General features: G+C 39.7%; 1 protein-coding gene across 1 annotated transcript in view; it reads left to right on the plus strand.

The window, feature by feature from the left end:
* Window positions 1–19704, plus strand: part of SHQ1 (SHQ1, H/ACA ribonucleoprotein assembly factor) — a 94021-nt gene that overhangs the window by 16781 nt on the left and 57536 nt on the right. Inside the window, 4 exon segments of the mRNA XM_059077918.2 lie at window positions 3607–3734; window positions 14334–14488; window positions 16515–16568; window positions 18952–19075. Of these exon segments, the coding sequence (XP_058933901.1) occupies window positions 3607–3734; window positions 14334–14488; window positions 16515–16568; window positions 18952–19075 (461 nt within the window).

Below are 19704 nucleotides of genomic sequence, written 5' to 3' on the forward strand. Positions count from 1 at the left end.
TTCCAAGGTGGCTCTTTTTTCAAAACAGTAACCTTAGGAAAAAGCACTGGGATAAACATGTCGCTTACTCATCCATTCACATATGCACTTATTTGTTCAACAAATGTTTGTTTGAATGACTTCCGTGCCAGGCAGTGTTGTAGACAGCAAGGAGAGTGTGGTGAATACGAGGTAGCTGCCCTCATGCGGCTGACACTCTAGTGGGGAAGTGGATAGTATTTGGACTGTGATAAGGGCTATGAATAAAAGCCGGGTTAAGGGTTTAGAGAGCAACTGGGCACCTCACTGACTCCTTTGTTTCAACATGTTCAAAACTGAACTCATCATGTTACCTGTAAAGTCTTCCTGAATTTTCTGCTTGGTGGAATGCCCTTTTTGTCATCCCAGTCACACAGGTTAGACACCTGGGGTTCGTCTTTGACTTCATTCTTATCCCACCCTTTCAATCAATCCTGAAATTGTACCGTTTATCTCCTTGCTCTGTCCTTCACTCCGTCTCTTCCTTGCCCTCATTATGTGTCTGGCTCGTTGCAGCTGTCCCCTAATGTCCAGCTGGCATCTCTCATTCCAGCCTGCACTTCTGCAGATCCATCAACCGTAAGACTACCAGCCTGATGTCTTAGGTATTGAGAATGAAAATCTGCTTAAACCCTTACTGGGTTCTCCTTTGCCTACAGCATAAGCTCCCAACTCCTTAGCATGTATAGAAAGTTCTCTGTGATCTGGACGCCACCTGCCTCTGTAGCATCTCTTTTGCCACCCCCTGCCCATGTTTCATACGATGGTGGTGACGAATGTTTGCATCTCCCCGCCTGTACTACACTGCTTCTCACACACTTTTTACTCCTGGTTTCCCTTTGCTGGCTATTTCCCCACCCCATCCTGCTTTCCCTGAAAAACTTTGACTTACCCTTTAAGGCTGGGCTCAGTTGTCACCCCCTGGCACCCTCCCTTCCAAGTTGGCATAGGAGCTGCTCGTGTGTTATAGCTCATCTTGTTTTTACTGCATGGTTTTTTAACATTCTGGGTTTGTGTTTGTGTCTGTGGTTCCTGTTAAATTGTGGTGCCCTGAAGGGCAGGGGGTGAGCCTTACTGATCTTTGTCTGCCCGACCCCGCATATAGAGGGCCCTCAGTGAATGCTCGTTGAATTAATGGCATTTAAAAAGTTGAAAATAGGGCTTCCCTGGTGGCGCAGTGGTTGAGAATCCGCCTGCCGATGCAGGAGACACGGGTTCGTGCCCTGGTCCGGGAAGATCCCACATGCCGCGGAGCAACTAAGCCCGTGAGCCATGGCCGCTAGGCCTGCGCGTCCAGAGCCTGTGCTCCGCAACGGGAGAGGCCACAACAGTGAGAGGCCCGCATACCGCAAAAAAAAAAAAAAAAAAAAAAAAAAGTTGAAAATAATTTATTTGGAAAAGTAGAACATCAGTTGACCTCAGATCTTGGGCATCATAAAGAATAAAGCATCCCAATTTAGATGAGGGACTGTATTAGTGAGATTTTACTCAAAACACTTGAAACTTTTTTGTGGGACAGGGCATGAAGGTGGCAGAGATACTGTTCTACAGAAGCAATTTTCCCCAGTATTTTTCTCCTGGGGAGAAAACAGCATCTTTTCAGATGGGCTCTTCTTCTTCTACCCTTGACTTAAATGTCCTTGGTACCCTAGCTTTCGACACCCTTTACTCTCACTGTGCCACTTCTTTCTCCCTGGGCATTCTGTCCTCTTTTTTGGCCTCAGTAACTGTGTGAATGCTCAGGACTCCCAGCTGTCTCTCTTGAGCATCAGATTTGCATGTCTGACCGCCTGTTGGACAGGTCTTTGTTTGTATGTCCTGCAAGGGTACCTCAAACAGCCCATCCCGAAGCAGAAGCTATTCCCTCTCCAGTCGTGTCTGCTAACATCCCGTGTTAGCAAAGGGCACTGCGGTCCCGAATTGTCGAGGCCAGAGTCCTGGGCAGCAGCCTGATCCTGACAGGAATTGATATTGAGAATTACTATTTCAAGATAATTGCTGTTCCGTTTTGTCCAATATGTGCCTTATGTCCTCAGTCATAAAAATGGAATGTTTGTATTGGTTAATAGCTTGGGTTTCAGACTGAGACTTCAGTGGATCCAAATTGTGGCCACACTTCGTACTGGTTCTTTGACCTTAACCATGATATACAATTTTTCCGACCCTCAGTTTCCACTCATGTAGAAGGGGAGTATTAATAGCACCCCTTACCTATGGGGGTGGTGTGAGGATTCAAGGAAATAATTGATGAAGAGCACTTAGTGCAGTGCTTGGCACATCCAAAGAACTCAGTAAATTATCTGTAATCTTTCTAATGTTAAAAATATTTCAGGGACTTCCATGGTGGCACAGTGGTTAAGAATCCACCTGCCAATGTAGGGGACATGGGTTTGAGCCCTGGTCCGGGAAGATCCCACATGCCGCGGAGCAGCTAAGCCCGTGCGCCACAACTGCTGAGCCTGCGCTCCAGAGCCTGCGAGCCACAACTACTGAGCCCGTATGCCACAACTACTGAAGCCCACGTGCCTAGAGCCTGTGCTCCACAACAAGAGAAGCCACTGCAATGAGAAGCCCACACACTGCAACAGAGTAGCCCCTGCTCGCCACAAGTAGAGAAAGCCTGTGAGCAGCAATGAAGACCCAACGCGGCCAAAAATAAATAAATTTTTAAAAAATTTCAATATCTCAGTTGAAAAAAAAATATTTAAGGTCAGAAAACTATGAGCTAGGAAATCCATTTTACCAAAACAGCCAGTGTCTTGAGGTTCTAATTACCTGAAATATAAATGAATTTTCCACCATGAGTTACACTTTTTGTCATTCTTTTCCCAAGAATATGAGTTTCCAGCTTTGAGTGCAAGACCGTATAGTTTCTGAATAAGTGTCCACCAAGAGTATATTCTGAATGCAGCAGTTATTTTCCTAGTTAAAACTGAGAAAGTAAAGTGCGGGAAAATTAATTTTCTGTTCTCTACAAAGGTTGCTTTTTTATCTTTTGCAATAGTTTTAAATTAAGGAACTATTAAGATTAGCATAGCTAAATAAAATAGATTGCATCATGGAAAGAAACATGAGTGCACATGCTAAAAAATAAGGTGTGTGTGTGTGTGTGTGTGTGTGTGTGTGTATGTGACATCTGTGGATATGTAGTATCCTAAATCTTGTGTTTATTTATTTTTTGTTGGTGGAGTTAAAAGATGCTTTCCTTTAACTATAACCTTACAAAAATCTGTGATATTTGCAAACCTTGCACAAGCCCTAGGCTTCAGTCCATTGTGTGTTCAGATTCACGTCATCCCACATGGCTGTGGTACAGGGCATGGGACTTCAGAAGGGGACTGGTCTTCTCTGTACTTTCTGTCTAAAGAGATCACAGATGTCAAATATCCCTTTAGTCCAGTGCTTACTTTTTATTTATGACCATTAGTAACCACAACGAAAGTAATAGCAGTGCTCAGTCTTTCCTTGAAATGTACTTTTATTCTGTATTTCTAGTGCAGATGTGTTGAGTTAAGGTAAAATTTTAAAAACTGAAAACTAGCCTAATTCTGTGTAACAAGCCCCTTCATATTTTTTTTTTTTCCCCAGAGCTGACTTTTTTGAAGATGAGTCAGTTAAACAGGTTTTGGAGTATAATCCTTGGTGGATTGATCTGTATTCAAAAATGATGGCTTCTTCGGGAAAGAGTCAGGAACAAGAAAATCTTGCTGCGTTAGGTAAGAAACTCAAAATTAGGTCATTTGTTTCCTGCCTTTCCTAAGCACACAATTATAATTGCCTCACAGAGTGAAGATATTATTTTGATTTGCTAATTTTGGAAATGGGTCTTCATCCCAGACTGGGAAATGCCACTCAATAATTACGCTTATTTGTCTTGGAAAGTTCTTTTGGAATATGTTTTACTTTTGAATCTTTGGGGTCTTTTAAATTAAAAAAAAATTTTTTTTTTAATTTTTTATATTTTTATCAAATTTAGGGACACTAACACACGGGATATTTGTAGTTGTTGAATAATCTTCTTGAGAGATCTGACTGCTCCTCTGTGGCAAGGGCATTTGACTATTAGAAATGGTGAGAAGAGACCCACTTTTCAATCCCTTTGTCTGTTGAATGAATTTGATAAGTTCTTCCTAGATTTTTCACATGTGGTTTCATGTGGAAGCAGAACTAATTATCTTCCTTTCTGTACCTTACAGAGAGCAGGTGAGCCAGTTTCTACCAACGAAGGCTGAGCTGGGGGGTTTTATGAGCCGCAAGAGACTGCTGTGCCATATTTAATATTAAGCCAAATGTTATACACAGAGTCATTTCTTAGATGGGCATTTTATTAACACTTCTCTAAATGGGAGGTTGGTGTGTTAAGTCTGTTAAGTCTGTAAATTAGAATTAAAACAATTTCAAATAGGTCAAGAATACTAGGTCAGTGTTTTCTGTTACACTGATTTAGCTTTTAATTATATATTAAAAATACTACACCTAGACTTGTGGTGTGGTGGTATATACAAATGCTGAATTTGTATATACAAATCACTTTGTAGTATATACAAATGATGAATTTTAACGCTGTATACTTGAAAATTATATAATAAAAAGTATATGTATTAAAATTTTAGAAGTCTATTCTATGCAGTATTTGAGAATGAACAATTTTACTACACCCCGCACCCCAAATTTAGTGTTTAAATGAAAGGAATACACACACACACAAACACACACACACACATACAAATACGTTAAATGGAATATAGAATTTCCCCACTCCAAATTCCTCTCTTGAAAGTAATCACTATTAACAATTTGGGGTATTTTTAATGCATATCCTGACATCTAAATATTTGCTTTAAGAAATGTATTCACATAGATTCATATACACTCTCTTCTCACTGCTTTCTCCAGTTTGTAGTGTATGTTGTACATCTTCCATCAGCACTTACAGTCCTACCTGAGGCTTTTAATGCCTGCCTAGTGTTCTGTTGTATATTTGTGTCATGATTAGTGACCATGTGGTCTGTTTACCACTGGTGGGCGTTCGGGTTGTTTACAGGGTTCTGCAGTGGTCTTCTTCGATCACTCATTCTGAAGTAGCTGTTGCAGCACAATATTTTGATCCTTTGCATAGCAATGCAATACCGTGCTATTTGCTCTATTTCTAGAGCCTAGAAAGAACCTGTTATGTAATAGGTACTCAATAACTATTTGTAGAATAAATAAATATTGCAGTAGATATTTTTGTAGTTAGGTTTTGTTAGTTTAGGTGATCTCTACCAGGTTGAAATATTGCCACTGTAATTTTTTGGAATGGACTCTATATTGCACAACGGAAACTCATTTATAAATAATGACTCTTGTTTACATCGTTTTCGACAAATCCTTGGTTTTATATTTGATTTGAGTTTAAGAATCTTTCAGAGACCTCCCATATCATGTAGGCGAATTTTCAGGTACGAGATTGCTAACACAGTTTAGATGGTTAACTGTATATGCCATGTGGATCTGCTCAGAAAGTTTGATCAAACTTAAATCATCAGTGCACTCTAGTGAATCATTTTCCCCAGTTTGGGTTCAGGATTTTACTGAAGTGGTCTGGGGAGGAATTGGTGGTTGTGTAGTTAAGTTTTCTGTCCACAAGGGTGCGCTAGTTGCCCTAAAAATCAAGAGACGGCATTACCTTTGATTTAAATTTTAACTTGCTCTGCTTTGATCAATTGCATCTCGTTCTAGGTCCTGTTTTCTGTGGCAGCCGTGCTTTGAGTTAGTTCTCTACGTGCAGTTTTAACAGAAGGTTAAGCCAGTCGGTGCCTTTAACCATTGGCCTTCCTGACCCTTTATCTTTATCTGACCTGTGGCGTATATCCAGACTGGTGCTTCAGGCACACTCATATTCTGCTAGCTGTTACGGTGATTCATTCTAAGAATCACCTTTAAAAACAGCAAGGGCATGTAATAAAGGTAGAACAACTTGAATTCTGTGTTGTACAGAAAGTGCCTCTTGTAAATGTGCCAAGTACCAGGTTATGCATAGAAGGTAAATATGGGTTTGTGGGTTTAATGCCTTGCTCCTCCGTAGGCTGGCTGTGTTGACATTGCAACTTCTCAGGGTTGCTGTGGAAGCCCTGTACCTACCTCATAGAGTTGTCATGAGGATTGAACTGGACAATGTACTTGAAATCCTTAGCATACTGTAACTGTTGGAAATTGTCATTGTAGAGTAAATCAGTGGCAGGAGAGCCAGGAATTGACTGGCTTCCTTTTGAAATCATAATTTTTTTTTTTTTTTTTTTTTTGCGGTATGCGGGCCTCTCACTGTTGTGGCCTCTCCCGTTGCGGAGCACAGGCTCCGGACGCACAGGCTCAGCGGCCGTGGCTCACGGGCTTAGTTGCTCCGCGGCATGTGGGATCTTCCCGGACCAGGGCACGAACCCGTGTCTCCTGCATCGGCAGGCGGATTCTCAACCACTGCGCCACCAGGGAAGCCCTGAAATCATAATTTTTATACATTTACACAGCTTTAAGGGGAACTTCTTTAACATGATTCCTCTTTCAGTTTCTCTTTCTCGTTCAAATATTTGAGACACCCAGAATTGGAGGTATGAATTGAAGTGTGTCGAACCAGGTTCAAATAGGAGAAAAAAGAAATAAACCAAAAAAAAACACCTTAAAGTTCTCAGCTCACTCAAGCAGCGTGATGCTGCTGTAGTTTTTCCCTCCCTCCTCTAACTCTTTTTTCTTCTTTGCCTCCCAGGCCTTCCTCTCTGTCACTGCAGTGGCACGTTGCCAGGCATATATAATGGTGCAGGTGAGGGGTGCACCTTTGATTCCTCCTCATAAAATATTAAGCTGGGTTGTCTTGATTTCCAGATAAGACTTAGGTGGTGAACTTTGCCCCCCGTCTTTGCCTTGCCAAAAACAAGGTTATGACTCTTGTCATTTTCATCGTCACCCTGAGTTACAGCACAGAGACTTTCATTGCCATCTTCAATTTTGTAATGATCCGGATCTTCCTCCCCGAAGGCTTGTAAATGGAAGTGTTAAATGCTGTACTCGCACTGAGCTCTGGTTTCACGAGGATGGACTTCCCGCATTTCCCATGTTGTCTCTCAGTGGTTAATCTCAGCCCAGGAATCTTGGCACACGATTGCTTGTTATGACACCACATAACATTTATAGTCAATGAACTTCCTACCAGGGACATCCTGTTTGGCACCAGTGTTTGCAGAGCTGTCAGAATCAGCCCTGAAAGCTGCAGCACTGTGGAGCTGCCCATGTGGGCCAAGGGTTTGAATGCAGCACATTTTCTTCTGATTCCCTTGATCTGTTTCCAGAAAGTGGACAATGTAATGCATTTGCATTCCTCTGAGAGGAGCCAGAGCATGGATGATTTAATTGTTGACCCATGGAAGACAGGGATGTTTGGGAGGGGAATTAGGCAGAAGAGAAGATTTAAAAGTAACACAACGAGGTGATGTTCGAAGTGAAATGACAAGGTCGCTTTCCACTTTGATGGGAGCCCCTGGGTAGTCCTCAAATGTTTTGATGGGGTTTTTCATGTTGGGAGTTGGTCCTGGGCCCTTTGCTTCAGTGTTAGGGCACCAGTTTCTTCCCCAAATGAACTGAGCTTGAAGCTGGCTTTTGTTTGACTGTAGATTATGTATAGAAGTATAATTAACCGAAATGTTGTGAACTATCAGTATATAGCAAAGTTGCTTTGTCGTGTAGCTGAGTCGTACAAATGCTTGACAAATGTTACTTGTGGTGGCAATCATCCAAGTATTGCTGGCACCGTGTCTGTAGTTATTTCTAGTGTTGCTGCTTGGTTAGACCTGATTGTGTGCAAACCTCCCCAAGATCCCCTTTGGGTGATATTATTTACAGCTCTAATAAAAAAGGCCTGGGGGAGCTCAGACTTTTGGTTTCTCTAGTGATTTCCCAGGCTCTTGTTATTGTTATTTATGATCTCTGGTTTCTTTGAATTTCAGAATTTAAATACTTCTGTGTATTATTAATGAAGTACTTAGGCCAAAATGGAACTCAAAACCACTCAGAAAAAGGTGGTGGTGTTTTATTTTTTTAAATTTTTAAATTTTTAAATTTTATTTTATTTATATATATATATATATTTTTGAATTTTATCTATTTTTTTTGGCTGTGTTGAGTCTTCGTTGCTGCGCGCGGGCTTTCTCTAGTTGTGGCGAGCGGGGGCTACTCTTCGTTGTGGTACGCAGACTTCTCATTGCAGTGGCTTCTCTTGTTGTGGAGCACAGGCTCTAGGCATGTGGGCTTAGTTGCTCTGCGGCATGTGGGACCTTCCCGGATCAGGGTTCGAACCCGTGTCCCCTGCATTGGCAGGCGGATTCTTAACCACTGAACCACCAGGGAAGTCCCAGTGGTGGTGTTTTAAAGGAAAGTTAGGGGCGCTCCGCATTCAAGAATTCAGAAGAGTACATTCAAGTTAGCCTTCCTTGTGTGTATGGTTGTGGGAAGTGACCCGTGAAATGTGGAAGCACTTGTGGGTCATGTAACATTAGAACCCACAGTTCCCAGGTCATCCTTTACAGATCATTTAACACATACAGGTGTGATGACCAAAGAGTAAGGAGTACACATGTGGATGAGTTGATGTGTCGTTCAGCGTTTCTGGGCACGCTTAACTCTGTGATTCAGACTTCGATGGAAGCAGAAGTTTTAATTAACCAACTAAGATCTGAAGGCTTTTTCTCTAGTGAGATACTGTGGTCACGGACACCTGGTACTTTCCTATTAGCTAAGCTAATGAACGTCTCCAAAACTGTACCTTAGAGAAGGAATATTGTCTCAGCCCTTCTAGGGGTCTTCACGTACTTTGTGAGTTAATACGTTCTTCATGTAGTAAAGAAATGTTCCTTCTTACAGTTTCCTTACATCAGACCACTTTAAGTGAACCGAGGGCTTCTCTTTAAATTGAGAAATCTTCATACGGGCCCCGTAATGGGACGCTCAACACCCAGTTGATCTGTCACATGAATTTCTTTTTTGAATGTCAGTCTTTAAAGAATGCTTCACCTGACACTCGCCTGCATTAAGTTTAAAAATATACACAATTTCTTTATATTGCTGGCCAGCAAATTAAATAAATACATTCTCATAGTTATTTGTTGTTTATGTAAGCAACGCTTGTACAAATACATTTAAAACTTTTTTTTAAACATAGGGTTTTTAACATGGCTGAAAAAAATACATATTTTATGTCAAAACTTTGTTGTTGTTGTTGTTTTTGGCATAAATGTATTTTAGTGAGTAAAGGAATATTGCTTCTCGTAATATCAAGTAAGTGTATTTAAGATTTTTTTCCCCCAGAGGTCAGGCTGCTAAAAAGTGCTGGAAGGAAGCCTTACAGCAAAAAGAAGCCATGTTAAACTTAAGGCTCCTAAGCGAGTACAGAAGTGAGTTTGGAAAATGATAGGTGAGAAGGGACCATTATGTGGGAGTAATCAATCATATTCTTTTCCTTCTGGCTTTTGCCCAGTTGTGATGAACAGAAGGGCAGTCTTTTGTTGAGCAGAGACAGAAAGGGACTGGGACTTGACTAGGTATCAAGAGAGTGCTCTGGGAATATTAAAAAAGGCATTTTAATAATTTTGGTCTCTGAGAAAGTGTCAGAGACACGTGTCTTTTATTAACTCTTCCAAAAAGAGGCTTCCTGAGTTAGAGCTGGGCTCATGCCCCCTTGGCTATTGGCCGAGTTTCCTTTCCTTCCTTGTCCCTGGGTGTGGTCTTGAGACTAAGTCTTCGATAATGGGAAGTGAGTAGCAGTGCTGTGTGCACTTTCTGGATCAAGTCTTTAGAAAGGAGGTGTTTGTCCTCTTCTTCTTCTGCCTTCCCATTGGTTGGAAAGTTTTAAAACCTGGAACAGCATCTTAGACCATCAGTGGAAGTCATATGGTGGAGACTCTGATGCCCACCCATCCTGGATCGTTCACTCCAATTAGTAGCGTGAGAGAAAAACTTGTCTTACTGAAACCACCGTATTTTGGGTCTGTCTGATACAGCAGTTTAGCCTGTCCTGACCTGCATATAATGGACAGTTCTAAAACCTGGAGAAAAAGGCTTCAAAGTTATTTTGGCGTTACTTTGATATGCACTGGCACTAGAAGATGAATGCTCCTCTTGACTGGGTTGAACAGCTTTTAAAGTGAATTTGAAAGTGGTTGTCTGATAGGACATGGAAGGAAAATTAAGGATTACTTTGCAAGGGAAGAGATCGATAACGCCCTGATTTAGAGGTAACAATGTATCTAGATGCTTACATTTCTTTAAACATTGTTCTAAGAAAGTAGTAGGCTGTGTTTTACTCATACTAACTAGGAACTCAGCACATCTATGTGATTAGCTGTTACCCTCTCTGTAAATCTTGCTCTAAGACAAGACGTATTTTACTTTCTATGTGTAGTAATGAGGAACTGATAATGCTCATGTTTTGTTAACTTGAGAAGATGTGTATTTTATGACAGCTTACCTAACTTGTAGACATTAAAGGCAACTTGGAAGGAACTACAGTCTTAGACTTGCTTGCCTTCCCAATATAGACATAAAGGTGTTTTTTTTAATCATTAGCATTTATTAAATATCTTAGTTTTTTGGTCTGGGTAGCCAACATTTGGTAAGGTGACTGATACATAAAAAGAAATAGCTTCTGTCTCTTCTATGAGTAATTTATTGGGAATGGGAAAAAATACTATATTTGCAGGTAAAACCCGAAAGTGCTTGCAAGTCGTTCCTAGCAAGAAAAGCAGCAGATTTATTTGATAAAATCGGTGGTTCAATACAGTGGAAAAGGTGGACTACTGAACAGACTGTGCTGGCACAATTAACTCTTCATCTGGAATTCACGAAAATCTTAAAACTTGAAAAAATAACTTGCAGATGGATTAAAGATTCAGTTTTTTTTATTTTATTGATTTATTTTTTAATAGATCTTTATTGGAGTATAATTGCTTCACAATACTGTGTTAGTTTCTGTTGTACACCAAAGTGAAACAGCTATACGTATACATACACCCCCATATCCCCTCCCTCTTGAGCCTCCCTCCCTCCCACCCTCCCTATCCCACCCCTCTAGGTGGTCACAAAGCACCGAGCTGATCTCCCTGTGCTGTGCGGCTGCTTCCCACTAGCTATTTTACATTCGGTAGTGTATATATGTCGATGCTACTCTCACTTCACCCAGCTTCCCCCTCTCACCCTTTGTCCTCAAGTCCATTCTGTATGTCTACGTCTTTATTCCTGCCCTGCAACTAAGTTCATCAATACCATTTTTTTTTTTTTTTAGATTCCATATATATGTGTTACCATATGGTATGTGTTTTTCTCTTTCTGACTTACTTCACTCTGTATGACAGACTCTAGGTCCATCCACCTTGCTACACAACTCTATTTCGTTTTAAGGACTTCAATTTAAAAGAGAAAATAAGTAAATCTTAAAGAAAAGCTGAGGGACTCCATGTACAATTCAGGGATTGGGGAAACCTTATCAAAGGCTATAAATTCATAGTCTGGTGAAAAAAAAAAGATAGATATACTGGACTACACACAAACATAAATAATTCAATGGCAGAAGATCCCCTAAACAAAGTCAGTAGAGATGCCGTAGATTTGGAGAGATGACTGGGGTTCATATCCATAGTAGCCGAGTTCTTAAATATTTGACAAGCCATCCAGAAAAAATTGGGCAAGACATAGTCTCATGGGTAATTTACAAGAGAGCAAATCCAAATTGCCAACAAACCTATGAAATAACGTTCAAAGTTTAGCAGTTAGAGAAATACTAACTGAAGTAACAATGATATGTCACCGTATTAGTTTCCTCTTGCTGCATGACGCGTTACCACAAAACAGAAACACAGTTTGAATTTGACTCAGTTTCCACGTGTCAGGAGTCAGGCATGACTTAGCTGGGTCCTCTGCTCAGGGTCTTGGAAGGATATAAACAACTGTGGCCATCTTTTCTTTTTCTTTTTTTTTAAAAATAGATGTTGGCAACCACGATCCTTTCTGGAGTTCAGGGTCCTTTTCCAGGCTCACATCACGGTGGGCAGAGTTTGATTCCCGCGTCTGTAGAGCTGAGGCTCCCCGCGTTCTTGCTGCCTTCCAGCCGGGGTCACTCTCAGATCTTAGAGGAACCCACAGCTCCCTGCCACGCGGCCCCTCACAACATGGCATCTTAGTTCTTTAAAATCAGCAGGGGAGTCTCTGGCTCCACTCTGCTGATCATGGAGCATAATCATAATAATTATAACACCGTTGGCATATTTTTTAAAATAGAAGCAAGTTGCAGGTCCTGCCCACACTCAAATGATGTGACTCACTGGGGGTCAATTTAGAATTTTTCTCACCACAGTCACTTCACATTCATTAAAGTGGAAATGATTTTGATTTTTAAAATTTCTTTTGATTTTTATTTATTTGGCTGCGTCAGGTCTTAGTTGCGGCAGGCAGGATCTTCATTGAGGCATGTGATTTTCTTGTTGCGGCGCATGGTCTCTTCGTTGCAGCACATGGGCTTCTCTCTAGCTGTGGCACGCGGGTTCCAGAGCTTTTGGGCTCGGTAGTTTGCAGCACACAGGCTCTCTGGTTGAGGCGCGCGAGCTCAGTAGTTGTGGGCCGCGAGCTTAGTTGCCCCGTGGCATGTGGGATCTTAGTTCCCCGACCAGGGATTGAATTCATGTCCCCTGCATTGGAAGGCATATTCTTAACCAGCGCACCACCAGGGAAGTCCCTGGGAAATGATTTTTTAAAAGGCATTTATTGCTGGGAGCAGGCAAGAGATATGTGTAGGAAAGGGAACTTCTATCCATGACCATTAGAAAGGAGAGTTGTAGCCTTAAATAAAGTATCTCTTAAAAACAGATAAACATTTTGACCCAGTAAATCTACTCCTGGGAATATGTTTTATGGAAATAAAGCCTCCAGTATCCAGTGACATATGATATAACATTTATTGCAGCATTATTAGCAGTGGCATAAAGCTGGAAGCAGAGTGTATGCCCATCAGTAGGGGGAGTGGTTGGATAGAGCATGCTACACCATGGAGTATTCTACTTTACAAAATTAGCTAAGTACCAAGTGACTTGGGGGGTTTTCCTAGAGGTATTGTTGAGTGAGATAGGCTAGATGGAAAAAAAAAAATCTAATTCTCTGGATGGGGGGGACGGTATCAGCTCGCTTGTATACACATTTGTATGTCTGGTTGTAAAGAAAAATATGAAGTGATACATACTAGATTTTTTTAACATGAGAGAGGCGGTTGATAAGGATGGAAACAGGGTACCAAGCAAAAGGAGAAGAGGAAACTTCCTCTTCCCACAAGTCTGATATGTGTGGTATGGTCACATTTGCATATTTATGTAAAGCTTTGTTTCTCTGTGTAAATAATATTAAAAAAATATTGTGCCCTTAAAATTGACTAATACATGGGAATATTTCCATTTCTTTGTATAGAACTTTCACAGTAGATAATGAATATTTACAGTGTTTCATTTAGCTATTATATGTTTTCTGTTGTCAAAATGTAACTAGCTGAAAGTCAGTAACTGTCATTTAGGTGCCTTGAGTACAGAACAGTGTAGTAGGGAAAGATCAGGGGCTGGGGGTTTCTGGAAATAAGGAATAGATATTGTTTAGACATTTTTTTCTTTTTTTTTCTTTTTTTGTGGTACGCGGGCCTCTCGCCGTTGTGGCCTCTCCCGTTGCGGAGCACAGGCTCCGGACACACAGGCTCAGCGGCCATGGCTCACGGGCCCAGCCGCTCTGTGGCATGTGGGATCTTTCCAGACCGAGGTACGAACCCATGTCCCCTGCATCGGCAGGCGGATTCTCAACCACTGCGCCACCAGGGAAGCCCTTTTTTCTTTTTTTTTAACCCTACTAAGATTTAAGCAAATACATAGCTCTTAATAAAACTGTGACGTCTAGTTAAAAAGTTGTTTCTATGTCCAGAGTGAAATAACTTTTTATTTCAGCTTCTGTAATCCAAGTTATAATTTTGACGAATCTTCTGCAATGGGGGTTTTACAGCACGTAATGGAACTAATTTTTTTTTTTTTTTTTTTTTTTTTTGCGGTATGTGGGCCTTTCACTGTTGTGGCCTCTCCCATCGCGAGGCACAGGCTCCGGACGCGCAGGCTTAGCGGCCATGGCTCACGGGCCCAGCCGCTCCGCGGCATGTGGGATCTTCCCGGACCGGGGCACGAACCCGTGTCCCCTGCATTGGCAGGCGGACTCTCAACCACTGCGCCACCAGGGAAGCCCAGGAACTAATTTTTAAATGCATTTTATTCTAGTGTCTTTTTCTGAAGAAGAGAAATATCAGCTGCGAAAATTTGTCAATAAGTCTTACCTGCTGGACAAGAGAGCCTGCCGTCAAGTGTACTACAGTCTGATTGATATCCTTCTGGCATATTGCTATGAAACTCGTGTCACCGAAGGAGAGAAGAATGTAAGTGCACGTGTGTCTGTGCAGGTTGGCATAGACTGTTGTACGGAGTAAACTGTATTAATGTCATGAGTGAGACCAGTCGTGATTAGTTACCGTGATGCTCTGGGCAGAGGCGCACAGGTGTGTTGGTGATGGGTACCAATAATGTTTTCATTTGGTCTTTTTTTTCTTCTCTCTTGGCTTTAGTCTCTGCCAAAGAGCAGAGTAAGGAAGTAAAGCTGAGGGTAGAGAAAAAGGATATCCTGAGCTCTCATCTCTTTTAGGAGATGAAGTGACCAAATGAGAGGGCTGTTGCTACATGACACTTGACATTGGCAAGGGGTAAACTTTACTATACCCATTTCTAGTCTTTCTCCGACCTGTCCGTTAACAGACGTAAGGTATAGTATTTTATAAAGAAAGGAATGTGAGCATTTATCTGCCAGTGTTCCTCAATTTAAATAGTGTGTGTACTTTTGAAAAATTGTATGTAAATCAGATTTTAAAAACCTGGACTGTATCTTTTTGGTATTCGGTGAAATCCTATCCTTTTGTAAAGTGTGTTGTTTCTTAAATGATCTTTTTAAAAAAATATAGACTGTACTGTATCTCTTCTTAAACCACGCTTGATTTTGTAAATGAGGAGCTAAACTTCTTTCTTACCTATGTCACTGATTGCATACATTTAAATCAAGTCTGGAAAACAAAACAAAACAAAACAAAAAAACGTTTCCAGTTAATGTGTTCCTGCATCGGTTTATAGTAGTCTTTGCTCAAGGGATTATTTTTGAGCTGTGCATATGCTTCCCTGTTTTTCATTTATTTATTTTATTAAAAAATTTTTTTCAATTGGAGTGAAAGTATTTCAGGTTTACAACATAGTGATTCAGTATTTTTATACATTTTATTACATTTAAAGTTATAAAATATTGGCTATATTTCCCTGTGCTGTACACCATCTTTTTGTATTTATTTTACACATAGTAGTTTGTACCTGTTAATCTCCTACCCCATCATGCCCCTCCCCCTCCCTCTTTTAAAATTACACTAACAATTCATATCATTGTGAAGAAAACTACACACAGGAAGAAAATAATTAAAATTTCGTGTCATCTCAGCCATCAGAGGTAGCCACACTTACAAGGTGATGTTTCTCTCCTAGGATTCTTTTGTCGTGTATGTGTATTTACATTGGGTCATAATGTATATACTATTATTTAACCTGCTTTTCTCAGTCACCATCATAGCGTGAGCATAGTGTTAGGAGAAGGATTTGATATGGACCAAACTTTTTGCAGCTGGGATTCTGAAAATTTCAAAGGTGACTTTTGAGATTTGCATTTGTCTCCAAAATGAATATTAATGAGTGTAACAAGGGCATACCATAACTGAAAATGGGTTTTGTTTCCGCTCATCTTTTTAGAATACTATAATCAGCAAAAATGTTTTCATTGACAAAAAAGTGCTTCATATTGCTTGAGAAGATGAGTGAGAGTGTTTAGTTATGCTTGATATAACTTCGCATTTTTGATTTGATTCTTGGATTCACGTATTTGAAATCATGAAGTTTTGCAACCTCAGGATCTTCTCTAGAATGCACTTATTCTCACAGGCATTCTCTGAAAGGCCAAATTCTTGAGCAGCTTTCGAAGTGCCAGAAAGAGCACTTCGACATTATCTTTGAGTCTTTTGGTAGATTATTTATAGAATATTTGGGAGGCAGGTAACCTAGTTGAGAAGGACAGAAATTGAGCACGCATTGCTTTGCTTTAGTTTCAAAGCCCTTGCTTATGTGCTCTTGTGTTCTGGTACTCATATCAGTGCAACAGCTTTACTTTATAAATTTCCAAGGAAAGTAGACAGAAACTTGCCTTTGATCTTCTTGACATCAGTAAAGCCATTATTTTCCTGCAGTCATAGATGCTTCTTAGGTTTTACATATGTCAATACTATTTATATACTAGTTGAATAAGTGGATATATTTGCTTTAGTTTTGAATGACTTTACCTCTAATGTGACACTATCCTTTTCTTCAAAACAAATAAAGGTTGAATCCGCATGGAATATCAGAAAACTGAGTCCAACCCTCTGCTGGTTTGAGGTATGATTGTCAGTTGCAGTTGTTTAGATTTTGTTTGTTCAGAATTATTTTTTTGTTGTTATTAGCTCATTTGGGGTAATTCAAGCAATTCCTTGGCTTTTTAAAAGTGATAGGTTTATTGCACAAAGTTTTTTTCCATCTTTTTAATAAAACTGATTTTATTTGTTACTTTTACTTCAATCATAGTACACTAATAAGTCCAGCTGTAGGGTATCTTGGAAGTTTGGAGAAGGAATGGGTATACTGTCCATTGCGGGCAGATGTTGGTGTGAGTTTGAGGCGTGTATGTAAGTCGGCATATGTTGGGGCTCAGAGCTCAAAGATGGGCAGAAAACCTAGGTGATGCTATTAAGTGTCACTTAGCACCAGGGACTGTGCTAATCAGGCTTTTATGTATATTACTTTACCTATTCCTTTCTGTTGAAGTCTGTGAGATAGAATTATTGGTATTTTACAGATGAGGAAACTTAGATCATATAGCTTAAATAACTTATCCTAGGTCCTACAGTTAGTATGCTTAGATCTGATAACTCTTATAGTATAGTAATAATTGCTTTTATATCTATTTTGTAGAAGATAGTTGTGTAGGGCTCACCAAATATAGCAAAGAATGGTATCTTTAAATTTACTAGTTTGGGGACTTCCCTGGTGGTCCAGTGGGTAAGACTCCATGCTCCCAATGTAGGGGGCCCGGGTTCAATTCCTGATCGGGGAACTAGATCCTACATGCATGCCACAACTAAGAGTTCGCATACCGCAACTAAGAAGTCTGCGTGCCACAGCTAAGAGTCTGCGTGCTGCAACTAAGACTCGGTGCAGCCAAAATAAATAAATAAATATTTAAAAAAATAAAATAAATAAATTTACTAGTTTTGAACACACTGTTGTCCATCAAAGCAGAAGCTTTTAAACAGTGTTTATTTAAACAGTTGATCATTGCATTATCTATTAAGGCAACTAGTTTTGTTTCTGTTTTTTTTTTCCAGTTTGAATCCTAGACAGTGTACATTTTAAGTTGGAAAATCAAAGTTGTTTCATGGCATCACTTTATTCAAATAATAGATAACATGTAAACAAGGAACTGAAACACTTAACTTTAGCAAAGAATCTTGCTATTCATGAATGTCCATGAACCAACGGCTTGACCAGTGTCCTCTGCTGGGAGCTTGATGGAGAGTCAGAATCCCCATTCCAGACCCTCTGAGTTAGAATCTTTAGCAAGATCTCCAGGACTTCATATGCATATTTAAGATGGAGAAGTGCTGTTCTCCGCGACCTCCCTTGAGTTGAGCATATAATGGAGAAACTGGCTTTTGTAATAATTGCTTTGATTATTCCGATATTGAAAACAAAGTAGTTGGTGACTAGATACTTTCATAGTTTAGTTGTAAAAGTCTGCATGAAGAGAGTCACCTATTTATGATTTTATTTTGACATTTTTGTTGTTTTTGAGATAACTTAGAATTGCCAGACACGTACCTAGCTCTGTCAAACTTCTGTAAGTGTTTAGTTTTTTGCCAGAATTTTTTAGAAATTCATTATTCCTTTTTAGATATAAAGTATCCTCTGTTGGGTACTCAGTATTCATAATCAGATCACTCATTTGTTAAGGATGAATATACATGGAAATGATATATACTCCCTTACGTTTAATTTTATATTTTAATTTTTATATATGGGTTACATTTTTAATACATTTTTAATCAAAACCGAATTAAAAAACAATTTTGTAGAAAATTGCCTTTGTTTAGTGTTTTTGGTAAGTTTTTGCATTGTTAATGGTATCATGACCATTAACCATTACCATTCAGGATGAAGCTTTTTATCCAGAAATGAGTAGTTTTCTCTTTGAAAAGTGAAAGCAAATTACTGAAGTAAATACCATGTATTACTCATGCCCAAAGCAGAAAAACCCAAAAAACAAAAAATCAAAAGAGGGAGAAGGGGGAACTGAGAACACACTTCACTAAAGAGTTCTATATTTTTCATCTGCATTATCTCGAATGGTCCTAAAAGACAAAAACATGAAACATATATCATTTAGAAATGTCTTTTATGTGCATCTGTATTTTGTTAGTGCCATGTGTTTTACATTCATATTGGTAATTCTTAAAAGACTTTTTAAAACTTTCCTGCTATGTATGTGATTTCTAAGGAGCATTTATGATACGTTGATAAAGTATGAGAAATTACAAAGACTGAGATAAAAATTTTATTGTAAGGTTTACAGAAAGAGTCTCACTTCACGACTTTGTATTTGTCTTTCACTTGGCTTCATGTTGATCCAAACTTAATTTTTAATTGAGAATAGTTTTACATTTCATTGTGCGCTTTTGTTTTGTGTAATATGGAAATGATTACTCATTTAAATGATACTTCACAGACTTGGACTAATGTTCATGAAATCCTGGTGTCTTTTGGAAGAAGAGTTTTGTGCTATCCACTTTACCGCCATTTCAAGCTGGTGATGCAAGCCTACAGAGACACTATAAAGATGTTGCAACTAGGTAAGATGTTATTATGCTTGCAAATTCGAGAGTGAAAAGTTAAACACTTTTAGTCTGTGAGGATATAATCATGACTTTTGCTTTTTTTTTCCCCCCGTACAAAAAGAAGTAATGAAAATCATCCCATCCGACCACTTTTCCTCCCAGGTATTATATAAAGTACTAGTGCCTCCATATAGGTGTATAATCACACAGAGAAGTATGGTACTCTTTTCAGAGAGGAGTGGGGAGGGTAAATGGAGACAGTTTTCCAAACCATCTTGTGTTATAGTAGATTGTAACGTGCAGTATTTCTGTGTCATTCAGGTGCCTGTAATTTTCTAGGCACTATTCTAGGATTGTGAGTATAACGCTAAATAAGTTCTGTGCTCTTATGAAGTGTACCGTTTTGCCAGGGTGACAGATGGTAAGTAAGTAAGCATTTCCAACATTGAGTGAAAAGTTCTCTGCTGCGGGAAGGACAGTGATCATAGAAGGGGGCATGGGACCTGGACTTGGGAAATCAGGAAAGGCTTTGCAAAGAAAGCACAGCTACTCCGAGGACTTTTGACTATTGCTATATCAAACCCAAAAAGACAAATATTTGCTATTTTTAAGGATGTGGCAAATTCTAAGCTCTGAAACTAATT

Source organism: Kogia breviceps, chromosome 10 (assembly GCF_026419965.1).
Source record: "Kogia breviceps isolate mKogBre1 chromosome 10, mKogBre1 haplotype 1, whole genome shotgun sequence".
In the NCBI taxonomy this organism is placed as follows: Eukaryota; Metazoa; Chordata; class Mammalia; order Artiodactyla; family Physeteridae; genus Kogia; species Kogia breviceps.